The 17,709-nt window shown below is 41.5% G+C and overlaps 2 protein-coding genes across 3 annotated transcripts in view; both read right to left on the bottom strand.

The window, feature by feature from the left end:
• The window catches only part of LOC128687056 (synaptonemal complex protein 1), a 361,887-nt gene that overhangs the window by 78,821 nt on the left and 265,357 nt on the right, over positions 1 to 17,709 (bottom strand). The window lies entirely within an intron of this gene.
• Positions 5,527 to 17,709, bottom strand: part of LOC128686932 (isocitrate dehydrogenase [NADP], mitochondrial) — a 46,980-nt gene continuing 34,797 nt past the window's right edge. Inside the window, exons 2-9 of the mRNA XM_053774221.2 lie at positions 16,973 to 17,088; positions 14,764 to 14,908; positions 13,374 to 13,573; positions 11,243 to 11,380; positions 10,998 to 11,111; positions 8,708 to 8,855; positions 8,336 to 8,540; positions 5,527 to 6,604 (exon numbers count right to left, since the gene is read on the bottom strand). Coding sequence (XP_053630196.1) covers positions 6,430 to 6,604; positions 8,336 to 8,540; positions 8,708 to 8,855; positions 10,998 to 11,111; positions 11,243 to 11,380; positions 13,374 to 13,573; positions 14,764 to 14,908; positions 16,973 to 17,088 — 1,241 coding nt within the window. The 3' untranslated portion in view covers positions 5,527 to 6,429. The remainder of the gene's footprint in view (positions 6,605 to 8,335; positions 8,541 to 8,707; positions 8,856 to 10,997; positions 11,112 to 11,242; positions 11,381 to 13,373; positions 13,574 to 14,763; positions 14,909 to 16,972; positions 17,089 to 17,709) is intronic.

Raw genomic sequence — 17,709 nt, 5'->3', positions numbered from 1 at the left:
GGTGGGCATTAAAATCACCAAGTAACAGAAGTGGTGGTGGTAAGGATGAAACAAGAAAGGCAAAGTCTGGGATAGAAAATGCTCGAGAAGGAGAGAGATATAAAGAACATATTGTAAACCACTTATTCAAGTGGATACGGGCTGCAGTGTAATGCAGCGAGGTATGGACAAATAGTTGACAGTACGGAATATCATTGCGTAGAAGAAGGGCACTTTCATTAAAGGTCCCATCTGAGAAAGGATCCGAAGAATACAATAAATTATAGCCTGAGATAGGTTGGAAAACAGCCGAGTGTAATTTTGGTTCTTGTAAGCAAGCACCAACAGGGGAAAACCTGGAAAGCAACATCTGAAGCTCACCCCGATTACCCCTGAGGCCGCGGATATTCCACTGTAAATAGGCCATGATTGGCGATGAAGAAAATATCAGGAATCTGTAGGTAAAGGCACCTACGGACTAGAGGGGTTAGAAAAGTCAACGTGTGGTGGCATTGGAAGATGTTCAAGTAGCGAAGGAACGGAGCGTTGCGAAGAATGGGGTTGTGAAGATGGAGGAGAGGGAAGAGAAGGAACAGGAAGTGAATCAGTGTCCATTGAAGGTTTAGTCTCTGCAATATATTCTGAAATGGCTTCAAGTGTTTCTGAATTCAAAGATGTATGGGAAACCATATTGGAGATAGGAGGAGGAGGGTGAGTAAAGATTGGGACAGTAATGGACTGTACCAAAGTAGAGGGGGAGGGAAAAGTGTAAGGGACTGGAGATGAAGTGTGGGGGGGGACAGAAGAGGTAGAAACCTGGGAGGTGACAGAAGAGGGAGAAACTTGGGAGGGGACGGGGGTGGAAGGCATAGTACGAGGAGGAGGGTGAATCTCCACACTTGTAATAGAGCCAGAGAGAGGGGAAGAACTAGGTACAGAGACTGGAAAGGTAACGTGTGGAGGTGGAAGAAGGGAAGGAAGGGGCAAAGAAGATTTGAGCAATGTGGATTTTTTGGACTTCTGAGTAGAGGGGCGATTGGTATTAGGTGTCGTACGAGGTCTTGTCGATACTGGGGCTTGTGAGGAAGGACGCGAAGATGTGAGAACAGACTGAGTTGTAGTCGGGACGTCAGAGCCAAGGACAGCAAAAGGATTAGATGCCGTAATGGCTATGGGAGGGGTAACAACAGAGGAGGCTGCAGAAGATGGGACCCCAGAAGTGGGGGGATGTTTGGAAACACGAGAATAAGAAACACGGGGTAGTCTCCCTTGGAGGCGGAGATGAGTAACTGCCATAGCATAAGGGAGACCTTCTGCCTCTTTGAGGCAACGGATTTCACGTTCATTTAAGTAGACCTGGCAACGGCGGGAGTACGAAGGGTGAGCTTCATTACAATTAAGGCAAGATGGAGGTTGACTGCAAGATGGATTAGAATGGTTGTCGGCACCACAGACTGGGCATTCGGCCATAGATCTGCAATATTTCGCTGGGTGACCAAAACGCCAGCAATTTCTACATTGTTGCGGTGTAGGTATCACCTTTCGAACTTGTAACCGATGTCCCGCGACATATACAGAGGACGGGAGTTCTCGGCTGTCAAAAGTTAAACGAGCCACATTGCAAGGGTAACGTCTCCGCCCCCGGGCAGGAAGGACATAAGTGTCTACTTTGAGGATTGGGAGATCCTGGAGTTCCAGCTGTTCAAAAATGTCATTGCCACATGACTGGAAATTCTGTTGGACTATGGTATGGGGCAGAATGACAGTACCACTACAAGAATTGAGAGAAAGATGTTTTTCAATAGTGATAGGAGTAGTATCGATATTCGAAAGGAGAGAAAGATCATGAGCTTGGGTAGCATTCTGGACAGTGACGATGCGCGTACCGCTCCTGAGAGCGTGAAATGAAATATCTCTGCCAACATGACGCAGGAGCGCTTTGGCAATACTATGGTCAGAAAGGTAGGCAGAAGAAGAAGTTGGTCTTAAAGTAAAGAATTTAGTCCATTGTGTGGTCCGAAACTGAGCGTGGAGAGGGAGTGCTTGACGTGTCGGTCGTTTCCGAGTAGAATGGGAAGGTAACGACGGAGCATCATCAGGAGATTGACGTTGGCGTTTAGGAGTAGGACCGGAGTTTGTCCGGCATGAAATGGGTGGGCGATTCGAAAATTGCCGTACCGTAGAGGGAGAAGCCGGAAGCATAGTCAAAGGAGAGCGGAGTTCAGACAAATCGAAGGAGTCAGTCGAAGCCCCGGTACCTGAAGCGGGTGAGGAAACAGCACCAGCAAGAGGTACAGGGGCATCAGGAGTGTCCGAAGAGTGGTCTAAACACAAGGCAGGGTCAGAATGGGGTGCGGTATCAAGAAGGGGCCCGGGGGTAGTGGTTTCATGGACTAGGGCTGCCATGGTTAGGTTACTCCTTTGCTTTTTGTTTTTAAGAAAAAAAAAGAAAGAAGAAAAGAAAATAAAAACAAAAAAAAGAATAAAAAAAGGGGGGAGCGGGGAGGAATAGTTCCCAGGAGGAATGAAAGGGCCGGAAATCTCCCTCCGCGCCCAAGAGGACTCGACACCGCTAGTAGTGCAGATGCAGCATGGAACCCGTGCCATACCCTACCCTTCATGCCAGTAAACCAGCAATCCGGGATAGCAACCTCACATCTGCCGAGCTACCTCGGTGGACAAAAGAGAGGGCGGCCGGATATCCGCCACAAAGCATACCTCCTTCAGCCACCACCCCCGGAATCCGAAAGGTGGCTTCCAGAGATACACCCGTCGCCCAAAAGACACCCAAAGCTACTCCGGGATACCGGAGAGGGATCGGGACATCCCTAGGCAATCCAGATTCCACGGCAAACTACGCCACCGCCATGCTAATTCATAGACATAATACTTTGGGAAGAGAAGGCACTCTGGTTCATCAAAGGAGAGAGAGAGGGTAGCTGCAGTACAACCATGGTGTTATTCTATTGCTTTGACCATGCCATTTTTAACTATTAAATTTATACTATCATTACCAGTACATATATAAATTACAAAGCAAATAAAACTTAGGTCTCATATCGCAGTGTCCATTCTAGGCTCTATTGTCAGTCAAATATAACAATCAAATTTACACTAACTACCATGACCTGTACATGCTAAGTGCATGAATGAATCACAGCCAGTAAAACTGTCCAAAGCCTTTTACCCCCCCCCCCCCCACATGCTGTGTCAAATTCATTGCCAGCCATCAACCGAGTCAGCAAAATTAGACACGTTTCATGTGGCCCAGGATGCATCAAAACATTTCAAACTTCAAATGTCAACTACCAGCACTGTTATTTTGACCATCATTATTATTATAATCAAAAAGAAGCGCTAAGCCACAAGGACTATACAGCGCTGCAGGGCAGGAAGGAAAGCGAGGGCATCAGGTGGCAAAAGGGAGATGGATGAGTAATAGGTTACGGATAACAGCGGGGCAGTGGATGGTGAAAGGGTAAAGGGCAGCAAGAGACTGAACTAGAAAGGGCTGAGGGGAGTGCGAAAAGTATCATCAGAGTTTGTGGAGTAAATCAGTCATTGTCAAGAAGTCAATGAGAGTCAGGATTAAAGGAGGGTCCATCAGCAAGAAGGGAAGGTAAAGAGAGAGTAGTAGAACGAAGACGACGTTGGAGGTAAATTCTGCGTGCTCGTTGATAGAGAGGGCAGTCTAACAGAATGTGGCTAATCGATACTGGAACTTGACACTGCTCACAGAGAGGAACAGGGTGCCTCTCCATGAGATACCCATGAGTAAGACGAGTGTGACCAATGCGAAGGCGGGAGAGAGTTGTCCCCCAACCTCGGCACTGATGACAAAACGGCCAGTAACCTATGCTCGGTTTAATAGAATGAAGTTTGTTACCGAGCAGAGTTGACCAACGTTGTTGCCAACGGGTGCGAAGGTGGGTAGCTATTGCAGCAAAATAGTCCAGAAATGGAACACCTCGATAGGAAATTGGTAGGTCATGTACTGCTGACCGCGCAGCAGTGTCTGCCTGTTCATTGCCCTGTATGTCGACATGACCAGGGACCCAACAAAAAACAATATCTATGTTTGGTAGAGATACGGCGTAGCCAAAGTTGGATACGGAGAACTAGGGGATGAGATGTATCAAATTTTCGTATAGCCTGTAGAGCACTAAGGGAGTCAGACTACTACAAATGATGACACAGGCATAGATGCGATACGAATAAGTGCTGCAAGAATGGCATACAGTTCAGCAGTAAAAATGCTAGCTGAAGATAGTAAATGTCCCCGCACGACGCTGTCTGGAAACACTGCTGCGAATCCGACGCCGTCTGAAGACTTAGAGCTATCTGTGTACACAGCGGTGGCATGAGAATGGGAGTGGAAGTGATCAAGAAAAAGAGCGGGAAGCCACCGTAGGCAGTTGAGCTTTCGAGCAAGGGAGTGAGAAAGAACAGACCCGAACAGCTGGAACTTCCCAGGGGGGTAGGGAAAAGTGAGATGCTACATGAACATATAAAGGTGGTAACTGAAGGGAAGACAAGAGTGAATGTAGGCGAAGAGAAAAGGGATGGAGCAAACGGACGGCGAACGAATAAAGAATGTCTACTAATATCGGTGACCATTCTATAAATGGAAGGATTGTGTAGATCGTGAGAGCGTACATAGTAGCGAAGGCAATGGGCATCACGACGATCAGACAAGGATGGAACATTCGCTTCTGTATAGAGGCTCTCAACAGGGGAAGAGCGAAAAGCACCAAGGCAAACGTAATCCTTGGTGATGGATAGAGTTAAGGCTAGAGAGAGTAGCAGGAGAGGCCGTGGAATAAATCTGGTCACCATAATCGAGTTTCGATAAAACGAGGGCTGAATGTAGGCGAAGCAGAGTTCGACGATCAGCTCCCCAGGAAAGATGAGCAAGGGTTTTAAGAAGGTTTAGCCGGCTCTGACAAGTTGCCTTCAGAGAGGTTATGCGAGGTTTCCAGGATAACCGACGGTCAAAGAGAAGGCCTAGAAACCTGACTATCACGTTCGGGGATACGGGAGCCATAGAGATACAAAGGTTGATCGGAGATAACAGAGCGTCTAGTGAAAGTAATTTGGCGAGTTTTGGTACTTGAAAATTTAAACCCATGCGTGGTGGCCCAAGTGGAAACACGGTCGACCACATGCTGGAGAGAAACTGCAATAAGATGACAGTCAGTGCCTGCACAAGCAATAGCAAAGTCATCAACATAGAGTGATGATCAGCAAAAGTAAGTTTCAAGAGATTGGATCAAAGAATGAATTAAGATTGGGATAAAAACTAAGGCCAGAAGCATGCTGCAAGGAATAAGTTGTCTTGCTAGAACTTGCATTTCAAGGTCTTTTGACCTACTCTGCAATACTTTTTTGCCATAGCAATAATTTCTGTTTGCTTTATTTTCAAAGAACATTAAATTTTATTAATCACCGTTAGTGAGTTATTAAATTATTGCAAGGCATCTACAGTGGATGGCATCAAGTCACACTTTTTTGCACCTCTTGTAAATGCAGGTTAGAAAAACTCGGGAGATTCGGTAAATATTTACACTGGAATGACTTCAACTCTATTCAGTTCTTTAGTTGTTCAAGATATACATTTGCACAGCACAACATTTTTTAAATTTAGGTATAAATAAAATACTGTATTAAAATAAAGAGTTGAGGGATAAATTTACCTTGCATTAAAATGCTTTTTCTTTAAAAACAGTATTTCTAAACTGGCTATTCTGTCCATATGCAGCATTTATTCATTACAATGGAATTTCCCCACTTAACTCGGTTCACAATGATTTTAAATGTAGATAGACGAACTCAAAAAACTACAGCAATTCTATATGGACTTTCAGAATAATGTTGCTACCATTTCACAACAGCATTCAAAGATACACCATTGCTTTATTTGTACTGCTCACTGACAGGTTACTTTAGGAAAACACAACTTGGAGTGTCAGCTACCAGGAAAAAAGGATCTTAGTGCAAAACTGGTACTAAGTAACCATTAAAAATTTCTCGGTACCAATTGTGCAATTTTTTTTTTTAATCAAAATTTGTACATGGCATAACTACAGCTAGAAAAGTTCAGTAGCTACCAGATGATTCCAATATCCATAAATATTTTACAAAGCCCCAAGAAAAAAAAATATCACAGTTCGACGAACATCAAGTCATCCCATTCAGCCAACAAAAGGGGAAATACTGTAACTGCAGCCACTATCATTGCTTAAGTGACCGCAGCGCTACAATTTTACTTTTTTAACACTATGAAATTGATTTTGAAAAACTGATATTTATTCAACTATTATGCTTAGACATATATTCAGAATTTTAAAATGCCATCCAGCAAGGTTATGTTCAGACTCCAAGTGGCATTCATGTTTGTGTTGGCCTAGTGATGCTGATTTTATTAAACTCCTGTTTATGAAATTAAGGGCTTTAGGCAGACATTTTCTTTGCTAGATCTTCACGGATAGCTTCAAGGAAGTCGTTTGTGTACAAGTACATCCCATCCTTTACATTCTTTATGCCATGAATGCAGCCAACAAGATCCTTCGTCATGTGACCAGCATCAACTGTGTCTACACAAGCCTTCTCCAGTGACTGTGCAAACCTGAAACAATTCTTTGTGTTAGACGACTAGAAATATCAGTGATGGCACAGCCAACCACAAGTTTCTTGGAACTAAAATTTACACATTGAAATTGGTACAGAATGACATTTAAGTTTGATGACTAAGACATATGTGCAACAGTTCAGAATCTTTAGTCAAATACAAATGCAGAGGAAGCTGAACTAATCCAGGTTGAGGGACTGACCACCTCATACTATTTTTCCAAGGTCGATGGACTGATCACATCTTTGTTTTGCTACTACACCTGGTGCCTCTGTATTTGACTGAATAAGCCTACTGTGTAGGCGAGACGCTTCAGCTTATAATAAGGATACCCAACTGTTGCATATACGTCAATCATCAACTTGTTAGTATTGTATACCATTTTCAAGAATCCCATTTTAACAGTTTGTAGGGATGTTTGCGTGAAAGTCCTGTATAAGTCGAGTGTTAGCAGAGGTTATGAAATTAAGGTTTACAATGAGAACACTAATGGTCCAAAATACCAAAATGTCTAATTTTCATTTCCATTTCGAATAACGTATACGTACTTTTAAATTTTTACAGCCTCGGTATTTCTTATTCTTCGTGTAGTCCCTCATTACCCTGTCAAATTATTTTGTCAAACATGTTATATGGTGGGCTGTATGCCTATACTGTGTTTTCATTTTTGTAGCTTCTAGCATTTTATCCAAGAGTACTGCCAACAATAATCACCCTCTCCTAATCAGTCTCTTCACATTGAGTAGTTTCTTTCAAAAAACTACATTAAGCATGTTTTGTATGTATTTGCTTCTCTTCTGTTAGTTTCCCTGGTAAGTTCTCTGAAGGCCTTGTAATGGTCTCATTTCTTTTCTATTAGCTACTCTTCCTTATGCTTGACCTGTGATAATCCTAGTCACACACACACATCTCATTTTGAGATTCACCTATGGTATACCCTGCCACAAGCTCTGGAAATTTAAGCATTTTAATCTATTTGTATTTAAGCAGTCTAATCTGCTGTACTTTCTCTACTTTTCTGTATTCGTACTTTCTTTCCCAGCACAACTGAAAACTACCACAATTTTGTCTAGTTTTCTTTACTAGATCATAATTATTTAGTTTTACTTATCAATGTTAACTACAGTAGTAGTAGTAGTAGTACTATTAATACAAAATAATGAATAATAATATATTTACTAGCACTAAGGCTTTACATTTTGAGTGGGAACTGTGTATTTTGGAATTATTAGACCAACTGCAGCTCTGACAACTCCATTCATCGAAGGTAAAGAATTTACATTTGCATACTAAACACATGCTATTATATGCAAGAATGTTTCTAACATGCAGCTCAATTCAGTCAACACTTTAAACCTACATGCTTGTAGGTTTAACAAATCATTAAATTTCTTAAACATTAACGGAATATATATATTAATGTAAAATTAAACAATTTATTGCAATGACTATATCTATTAGTTCAAGGAATTGCTTCCCTTTCAGAGCTTTCTCGGACCAAGCCTCAAATTGGAAAGGAAATATTACAGGATTAGTAAGTGTGTCAAGAAACACAGGAAAGTATAACCGTATAGTGAATGCAAGAAGCTTAAGATATACCTACCATCTTACACATTCACAGGATTAAAGGACTACCAGCCCTGCAAGAATGCACATTACTTAATAGTCTCATTCTGAACTAATGCCAAAAGCCAACCTTTAAATATCATTATCATGGCAGGACATTACCTGGCCAGCTCGGAATTTCCATCTAACTTGGCACGATGTTCAAGACCCCTGGTCCAAGCGAAGATGGAGGCAATAGGGTTTGTCGAAGTGTTGTTGCCCTTTTGGTGCTCTCTGTAATGTCTCGTCACTGTCCCATGGGCAGCCTCAGATTCTATTGTCTTGCCATCTGGACACATCAGAACTGATGTCATAAGACCAAGTGAACCTGTCGGATAAAGTTCAAAAAGTTTTAACTACTGTATTTTAATACAGTACATATATTCACTGTATAATATTTTTTAAGTTTTCAGCTATACTAAATTACCAAATAGCAGCTTAACTATAACTGTTTATTTATGACATACTACAAACTAGAACCTAATATTCACTCACCATAACCTTGAGCAACAACATCTGACTGGACATCACCGTCATAATTTTTGCAAGCCCATACAAAACCACCAGAAGACTTCAGAGCCTGAGCTACCATATCATCAATGAGGCGATGCTCATACCAAATGCCCTTTGCATCAAATTGTTTCTGAAAGGTCCAGGAAGAGGGATTATTTTTCTTCCACATTTGCATGGCAAAACTGTACAGGTGCTCCTCAACTTATGATGGAGTTAAGTTCTGACAAACCCACTGTGTTTGTAAAAGTCAATTAAAATGCTAAGAGTAATAGGTTAGTAAACCCTTCTCCCATATAGCTTACTAAAAATAAAAAGGATGTTTGAATGTGCATGTACATATTGCAGATAAGAAAGATGATTGTGGATGTTATGAGCGAAAAGATGGATGTCCTGGTTCTAGGTGAAACAAAGTTAAAGAGGGAAAAAATACTGTATTTTACGGCATTGAAGACCACTTTGTGAAGCATGGGTTGCAAATGTTGCAGCGAGGAGGAGGCTGGAGGCAGTGAAAATGTCGTGTCTAAGGACAACATGTGGTGTACATATGCAGAGAATTTTTTTTTTCCAACAAGTCGGCCGTCTCCCACCGAGGCAGGGAAGAAAATATTTTCATCATTCAACACTTTCACCTCACTCACACAATCACTGTTTTTGCAGAGGTGCCCAGAATAGGGGCAGGACTTGGACTTGGGGGCTTGGACTTCCAGCAGGCATGCGTGAGCGTGTTTGATAGGAGTGAATGGAGACAAATGGTTTTTAATACTTGACGTGCTGTTGGAGTGTGAGCAAAGTAACATTTATGAAGGGGTTCAGGGAAACCGGCAGGCCGGACTCGAGTCCTGGAGATGGGAAGTACAGTGCCTGCACTCTGAAGGAGGGGTGTTAATGTTGCAGTTTAAAAACTGTAGTGTAAAGCACCCTTCTGGCAAGACAGTGATGGAGTGAATGATGGTGAAAGTTTTTCTTTTTCGGGCCACCCTGCCTTGGTGGGAATCGGCCAGTGTGATAATAAATAAAAAAAAATGTATATACGTATAAAAATACACAATATATCCCTCCAAACTGCCAATATCCCAAACCCCTCCTTTAGAGTGCAGGCATTGTACTTCCCATTTCCAGGACTCAAGTCTGGTTATGAAAAAATAACCGGTTTCCTTGAATCCCTTCACTAAATAATATTAATGCTGCTCACACTCCAACAGCTCGTCAGGTCCCAAATACCATTTGTCTCCATTCACTCCTATCTAACACGCTCACGCACGCTTGCTGGAAGTCCAAACCCCTCGCCCACAACACCTCCTTTACCCCCTCCCTCCAACCTTTTCGAGGATGACCCCTAACCCCGCAGTGTAGAAATTAGGAGGTGTGACGTTACTAAAAGTATTATTTAGAGGGCCGAGGAGAGGTTGTCAAGGTGATTTGGTTATTACAGAAGATGGAACAAAATAGGATGACTTGGAGGGTGTATTACTCTGTAGTAGAGAGGAGGAGGGGTAGAGGTCATTATAGGAAAGGCTGGAGGGAGGGGGTAAAAGGTTTTGTGTGCAAGGGGCTTTGACATACAGGAGGCATGAGTGAGCACATTAAATACAAGTGGAGACGAATGATTTTTGTAACTTAACAAGCTGTTGGAGTGTCAGCAGGGCAACATTTTGTGAAGGGACTCAGGAAAACCGGTTAGCTGGATTCGAGTCCTGTAGGTGGGAAAGTGCAATGCCTACACTTTAAATGAGGGGGTTTGGGGTATCTGTTGTTAGGAGCAACATTTTAACTGTCGTATTTGCACGTCTCTGCAAAGACAGTGGTGTGCGTGAATGGAGATTTTTTTTTTTGTCACCCTATCTCAATGGGAGACAGCCAGCATGTTGTAAAAAAACAAATCTTAAGTCAAAAATATCACAAATTGAATATGAATATGATATGCTAAATAAATAACTACCGTCAATGAATATAAAAATGAATAATTACTTGAATACAAGTTACAGACTTGCTGCCTTCATGTGGGGGTAATTATCTCAACTTTCATCTCCAAAGTAACTGCTTTTGCACTATCAAAAAGTCAAAATATCACAAGTCTGACCATCATAAGTCAAGGAGCACCTGTACATAGTTTTAAGAGACTATTCTTCACTATAGAATGAAAAGTGCATTCTCAGCATACAAATACACTAAGCTGCTTCAGCTTGGAATTTACAAGGCAAAAAGGTAATAAACTAAGCTTGTGAAACTTAGTTTCAGTCCACATCAAAATGGCTTAGAATTAAATATTTACCTTGTACTCTGCTTGATAAATTTCCTCAAAAATATCTTTGAATCGCCCATCATACCTCTTGAGGATAGTATTCTTCGTTGACATGTAAAGTGGCCACCCCTTTGCTATTGCAACCTATAGATAGAAGTGTGTTAGTTTCAACAATTAAAACTGGGAAAATGAATCACTGATAAATATCACATTAACAATATTTATAACTATCACTAGACTTTTAATTATCAAACAAATTAAAAAAGGTTACATACTTGGAAAGAAGCATGGGCAAAAGAACGGATAGACTCGTCAGTGTTGTACATGGCCATGGCAACACCACCTCCAGTCTTGTAATCAAACACCTTCATTCTCTGAGGCTGACCACCCTCAGGGGTAAACACCAGCTCTACCTGACAAACATTTTAAATAGTTACTATGCAATAATTGGAAAATGTTTTTCATCTAAGTGTGATTTCATGTACAGGGCAAGGAGGAATAACATCTTGTAGGAGTGAGGAAGAGCCAGTTGTGAGTGGGGGGGGAAATTTGTGAGGCAGTAGGTAAAATGAAAGGGGGTAAGGCAGCCGGGATTGATGGGATAAAGATAGAAATGTTAAAAGCAGGTGGGGATATAATTTTGGAGTGGTTGGTGCAATTATTTAATAAATGCATGGAAGAGGGTAAGGTACCTAGGGATTGGCAGAAAGCATGCATAGTTCCTTTGTATAAAGGCAAAGGGGACAAAAAGAGTGCAAAAATTATAGGGGGATAAGTCTGTTGAGTATACCTGGTAAAGTGTATGGTAGAGTTATTATTGAAAGAATTAAGAGTAAGACAGAGAATAGGATAGCAGATGAACAAGGAGGCTTTAGGAAAGGTAGGGGTGTGTGTGGACCAGGTGCTTACAGTGAAACATACAAGTGAACAGTATTTAGATAAGGCTAAAGAGGTCTTTGTGGCATTTATGGATTTGGAAAGGGCGTATGACAGGGTGGATAGGGGGGGGGGCAATGTGGCAGATGTTGCAGGTGTATGGTGTAGGAGGTAGGTTACTGAAAGCAGTGAAGAATTTTTACGAGGATAGTGAGGCTTAAGTTAGAGTATGTAGGAAAGAGGGAAATTATTTCCCAGTAAAAGTAGGCCTTAAACAAGGATGTGTGATGTCACCGTGGTTGTTTAATATATTTATAGATGGGGTTGTAAGAGAAGTAAATGCGAGGGTCTTGGCAAGAGGCGTGGAGTTAAAAGATAAAGAATCACACAAAGTGGGAGTTGTCACAGTTGCTCTTTGCTGATGACACTGTGCTCTTGGGAGATTCTGAAGAGAAGTTGCAGAGATTGGTGGATGAATTTGGTAGGGTGTGCAAAGTAAGAAAATTAAAAGTGAATACAGGAAAGAGTAAGGTTATGAGGATAACAAAAAGATTAGGAGATGAAAGATTGGATATCAGATTGGAGGGAGAGAGTATGGAGGAGGTGAATGTATTCAGATATTTGTGAGTGGACGTGTCAGCGGATGGGTCTATGAAAGATGAGGTGAATCACAGAATTGATGAGGGGAAAAGGGTGAGCGGTGCACTTAGGAGTCTGTGGAGACAAAGAACTTTGTCCTTGGAGGCAAAGAGGGGAATGTATGAGAGTATAGTTTTACCAACGCTCTTATATGGGTGTGAAGCATGGGTGATAAATGTTGCAGCGAGGAGAAGGCTGGAGGCAGTGGAGATGTCATGTCTGAGGGCAATGTGTGGTGTGAATATAATGCAGAGAATTCGTAGTTTGGAAGTTAGGAGGAGGTGCGGGATTACCGAAACTGTTGTCCAGAGGGTTGAGGTGGTTCGGACATGTAGAGAGAATGGAGTGAAACAGAGTGACTTCAAGAGTGTATGGAAGGAAGGCGGGGTAGGGGTCGGCCTAGGAAAGGTTGGAGGGAGGGGGTAAAGGAGGTTTTGTGTGAGAGGGGCCTGGACTTCCAGCAGGCATGCGTGTGTTTGATAGGAGTGAATGGAGACAAATGGTTTTTAATACTTGACGTGCTGTTGGAGTGTGAGCAAAGTAACATTTATGAAGGGGTTCAGGGAAACCGGCAGGCCGGACTCGTGTCCTGGAGATGGGAAGTACAGTGCCTGCACTCTGAAAGAGGGGTGTTAATGTTGCAGTTTAAAAACTGTAGTGTAAAGCACCCTTCTGGCAAGACAGTGATGGAGTGAATGATGGTGAAAGTTTTTCTTTTTCGGGCCACCCTGCCTTGGTGGGAATCGGCCAGTGTGATAAAAAAAATACTTCCAGTGTACATATAAAAAACACTCCTTTAAAGTACTTCAGTTAAATTAGCAGTAATTAACTTTTTAGTGTATGAAGATTAAATGTATTAAACAGTTAAAATCATTAACTAGTAAAACTTACTGTGCCATTAGAAGGTATGACAACATCAGTGGCCTTGTATTGATCACCATGGGCATGTCTGCCAATAACTATGCTTTGAGTCCAACCAGGTACCAGGCGAGGGATTGTTTTACAGAGGATAGGCTCACGGAAAACAGTGCCACCCAGAATGTTACGGATGGTTCCATTAGGACTCAGCCACATCTTTTTTAACTTGAATTCTGCAAGATAAATGAAGAATTGTTGGAGAAACGCCTAATGGAGAGCAATATAAAAAAAGCCATACAAGACAAGAAATCATGGATATTAAATATTTAATGCTTAAGCCACTATTTGAAATGGAGTCTAAAAGGTGTCATTCAAACTATATTGGCAACAAATCCACTTCATGTGCTGGAAACAAACATACTGCTCTACTCAAAACTCAAACTCATGCTTAGTCAAATACTGCCATCACATGACTCGTACTTAATATCCCTACAACTCATATTAAACCACAATTTTTAAGTCACTGACCACAACTGCTAACATTTGCTGACACCTTACTGTACTGGTATATATAATTTTTTTTTTCAAGTCATGAAAATTCACCTAGTACATACATATTACTTGCAGAAATATTAGCACAAATAAATCCAAATCAGCAAATCATTAACAATGACTTAAAAAACACAACATATATATACAGTTATACTGCAACAGATATAAAGCCGTACATTATCACTAAAACTGGAAGAGTTCAACAATTCGTTTACAAGAATCATTTACAAGTAGACCACTTAAGGATAACCATGCAAGAATGTACTGGGGAAATTAGACTATAAAAGATGTTAAAAATGTCAGTAAATTAAATTTAGGCAGTGCTGCATATAAATAACATTTAAGCAAAGGCTCAAAAATTAATGCTTAAATATGAGCCAATTTATAAGATAAAATGAAGTCCCCAATATTGGTTTAAAGAGGAAATTAATTTGAGCACCGAGTATACTATAAGATGTAAATGATTACTATTTAAGGGCCTAGGCAGTAATATTGTGGAAATAGAGTAATGTCATGACTAATGCACTTGTTCTGACATGGTACTTGTCTCATTGGGAAGGAGAAATCACCGGTGGCCCGGTGGCTAAAGCTCCCGCTTCACACACGGAGGGCCCGGGTTCGATTCCCGGCGGGTGGAAACATTTCGACACATTTCCTTACACCTGTTGTCCTGTTCACCTAGCAGCAAATAGGTACCTGGGTGTTAGTCGACTGGTGTGGGTCGCATCCTGGGGGACAAGATTAAGGACCCCAATGGAAATAAGTTAGACAGTCCTCAATGACGCACTGACTTTCTTGGGTTATCCTGGGTGGCTAACCCTCCGGGGTTAAAAATCCGAACGAAATCTTATCTTATCTCATCTTATCTTACCTTCAACACGCTGTTCGTCTGGGGTGATTGTGGCACACTTAATGCCAACATTATATTTCTGTATTGCCAGAGCAGAATCTATGGTCACCTGATCGTCAGTCTGATCACGGTATGGTAAGCCCAGATCATAGTACTTACAATCAATCTGCAACAAGCCAATTGCAAATATGGATATCAAAACACCCTTAGACAAATCATCTTTAGTCAAGTATTAAAGTTATAACCTATGACCATAAAGGAAATTACATAATGCCTTTGCAAGATTGTATGTACATGATTATGGAGAATCAAATACAGAATGGGAATTGAAACAGTTGCTTTTTGCTGATGATACTGTGCTTATGGGAGATTCTAAAGAAAAATTGCAAAGGCTAGTGGACGAGTTTGGGAGTGTGTAAAGGTAGAAAGTTGAAAGTGAACATAGAAAAGAGTAAGGTGATGAGGGTATCAAATGATTTAGAAAAAAAAAAATTGGATGTCAAATTGGAGAGGAGGAGTATGGAAGAAGTGAATGTTTTCAGATATTTGGGAGTTGAAGTGTCGGCAGATGGATTTATGAAGGATGAGGTAATTGATGAGGGAAAAAAGGCGAGTGGTGCTCTCAGTACTAGTAACCAGTTACCAGTAACCAGTGTACCAGTAGATGACTCACTACCAACCGTCTCTGCCTGAGTCACTGTCTGTATCATATTGTGCTGACCACAGCAGTATTCAAAGACCCCCTCACATATGGGTACTGTGGGCGGCCAGTCAGTGATACGAGAGTGAGCAAGGAGATAGGCAGGCTGTGGGCGCTCCCCACATTATCTGTAATTATACCGCTGCCACCATTTATCATGTGGGAGTTCGATACGTGGATAATGTAAAGTAATACTCACGTAGGCTGGAAGTACGTATAATTACAGATAATGTGGGGAGCGCCCACAGCCTGCCTATCTCCTTGCTCACTGTCGTATAACTGACTGGCCGCCCACAGTACCCATATGTGAGGGGGTCTTTGAATACTGCTGTGGTCAGCACAATATGATACAGACAGTGACTCAGGCAGAGACGGTTGGTAGTGAGTCATCTACTGGTACACTGGTTACTGGTAACTGGTTACTACTACTGAGAGTGCGTCGAGGTATATGTGGAGACAAAAAACGTTATCTGTGGAAGTAAAGAAGGGAATGTATGATAGTAGTACCAACACTCTTATATGGGTGTGAAGCTTGGGTTGTGAATGCAGCAGCGAGGAGGCAGTTGGAGGCAGTGGAGATCTCCTGTCTAAGGGCAATGTGTGGTGTAAATATTATGCAGAAAATTCGAAGTGTGGAAATTAGGAGAAGGTGTGGAGTTAATAAAAGTACAAGTCAGAGGGCTGAAGAGGGGTTGTCGAGGTGGTTTGGCCATTTAGAGAGAATGGATCAAAGTAGAATGCCATGAAGAGCATATAAATCTGTAGGGGAAGGAAGGCGTGGTAGGGGTCATCCTCAAAAAGGTTGGAAGAAAGGGGTAAAGGAGGTTTTGTGGGCAAGGGGCTTGGACTTCCAGCAGGCATGTTTGATAGGAGTGAATGGAGACTAATGGTATTTGGGACCTGACGAGCTGTTGGACTGTGAGCAGGGTAATAGTTAGTGAAGGGATTCAGGGAAACTGGTTATTTTTATATAGCTGGACTTGAGTCCTGGAAATGGGAAGTACAATGCCTACATTCTAAAGGAGGGGTTCGGGATATTAGCAGTTTGGAGGGATATGTTGTGTATCTTTATGCGTATATGCTTCTAAACTGTTGTATTCTGGGCACCTCTGCAAAAATAGTGATTATGTGTGAGTGAGGTAAAAGTGTTGAATGATGGTGAAAGTATTTTCTTTTTGGGGATTTTCATTTTGGGGTCACCCTGCCTCGGTGGGAGACGGCCAACTTGTTATAAAAAAAGAAAATACGTACATACTAGATTCAAGCCAAGATAAAAGTGCATGTAGGCAATCAAATTTTTTTTATTTCATGTTTTATGAAAATGTTTAACATGTTCACATATTCTGAAAGTAAACTCAGACCATCACATTACGCCGAATAAGATATTGACAACTGACAGCTAAGTCAAGCACTCTTAAGAACATCTATAAATTAACATGATTAAAACAGCCAAAATATACAAAGGCAACTTTCACAAAATGAGAAAATACCTCACGGTAATGAAATTTTGAATTAGCAGTCTTTACGTACCTTAAGGTAAGGGAAAATGAGGTACTCTTTAATTTTTTCCCAGATGATGCGGGTCATCTCATCACCATCCAGCTCCACGACAGGGTTTGCCACCTCAATGCGTTTGTCAGTGCCATCTAGAAAAAGCAATTACACTGTAAAATCTGATACTGAATCAAGTACTGTATAGAATAGTGACTGAAGTGTAGAAACTGCAGAAGAGCACAGAGTACATATTGACATGTAATTTCACATCGTTTTACTTACTAGTTATATTATTTGTTTAGCAAAATTTGATATATCAGCACTGTGCTGTTACCCGAGTATGTATATACTGTACACAGTGGGAACAAAAGCTGGCTAACACCAACAACTAAGTGTAAAGGCTACAACTGTAGGTAACTAGTTAAAATGTACTCCACAATCATACAGAGCACCTGCAAGCAGGTAACTGGGCACAGGGTGTGCACCAGAATGAGTAGAAACACAGGTAACAAAACTTAAAACACAGGAAAGAGCTGTAGCAAATCTCCAAATGGAAAGGAAAACTTATTCTAAATATGGGATTATATTGGACATCTCAAGGTGATATCTGTAATGTGCTAATCAGGACCAGCTTCTTTCTTAGGATTCTGGCTCCTTATCATCCCAGGCTATATTTTTTGTTCCAAGAATTTTGCAGCACCCCCTTTTATGGAGAATTTCATCTTTTTTTTTTCCTTCATAGTCGAACAGTTCCATGCCTTGACCTGGCCAAT

The sequence above is a fragment of the Cherax quadricarinatus genome, chromosome 7 (assembly GCF_038502225.1).
Source record: "Cherax quadricarinatus isolate ZL_2023a chromosome 7, ASM3850222v1, whole genome shotgun sequence".
NCBI lineage: Eukaryota > Metazoa > Arthropoda > Malacostraca > Decapoda > Parastacidae > Cherax > Cherax quadricarinatus.
This window is presented reverse-complemented; position numbering and strand designations above follow the sequence as displayed.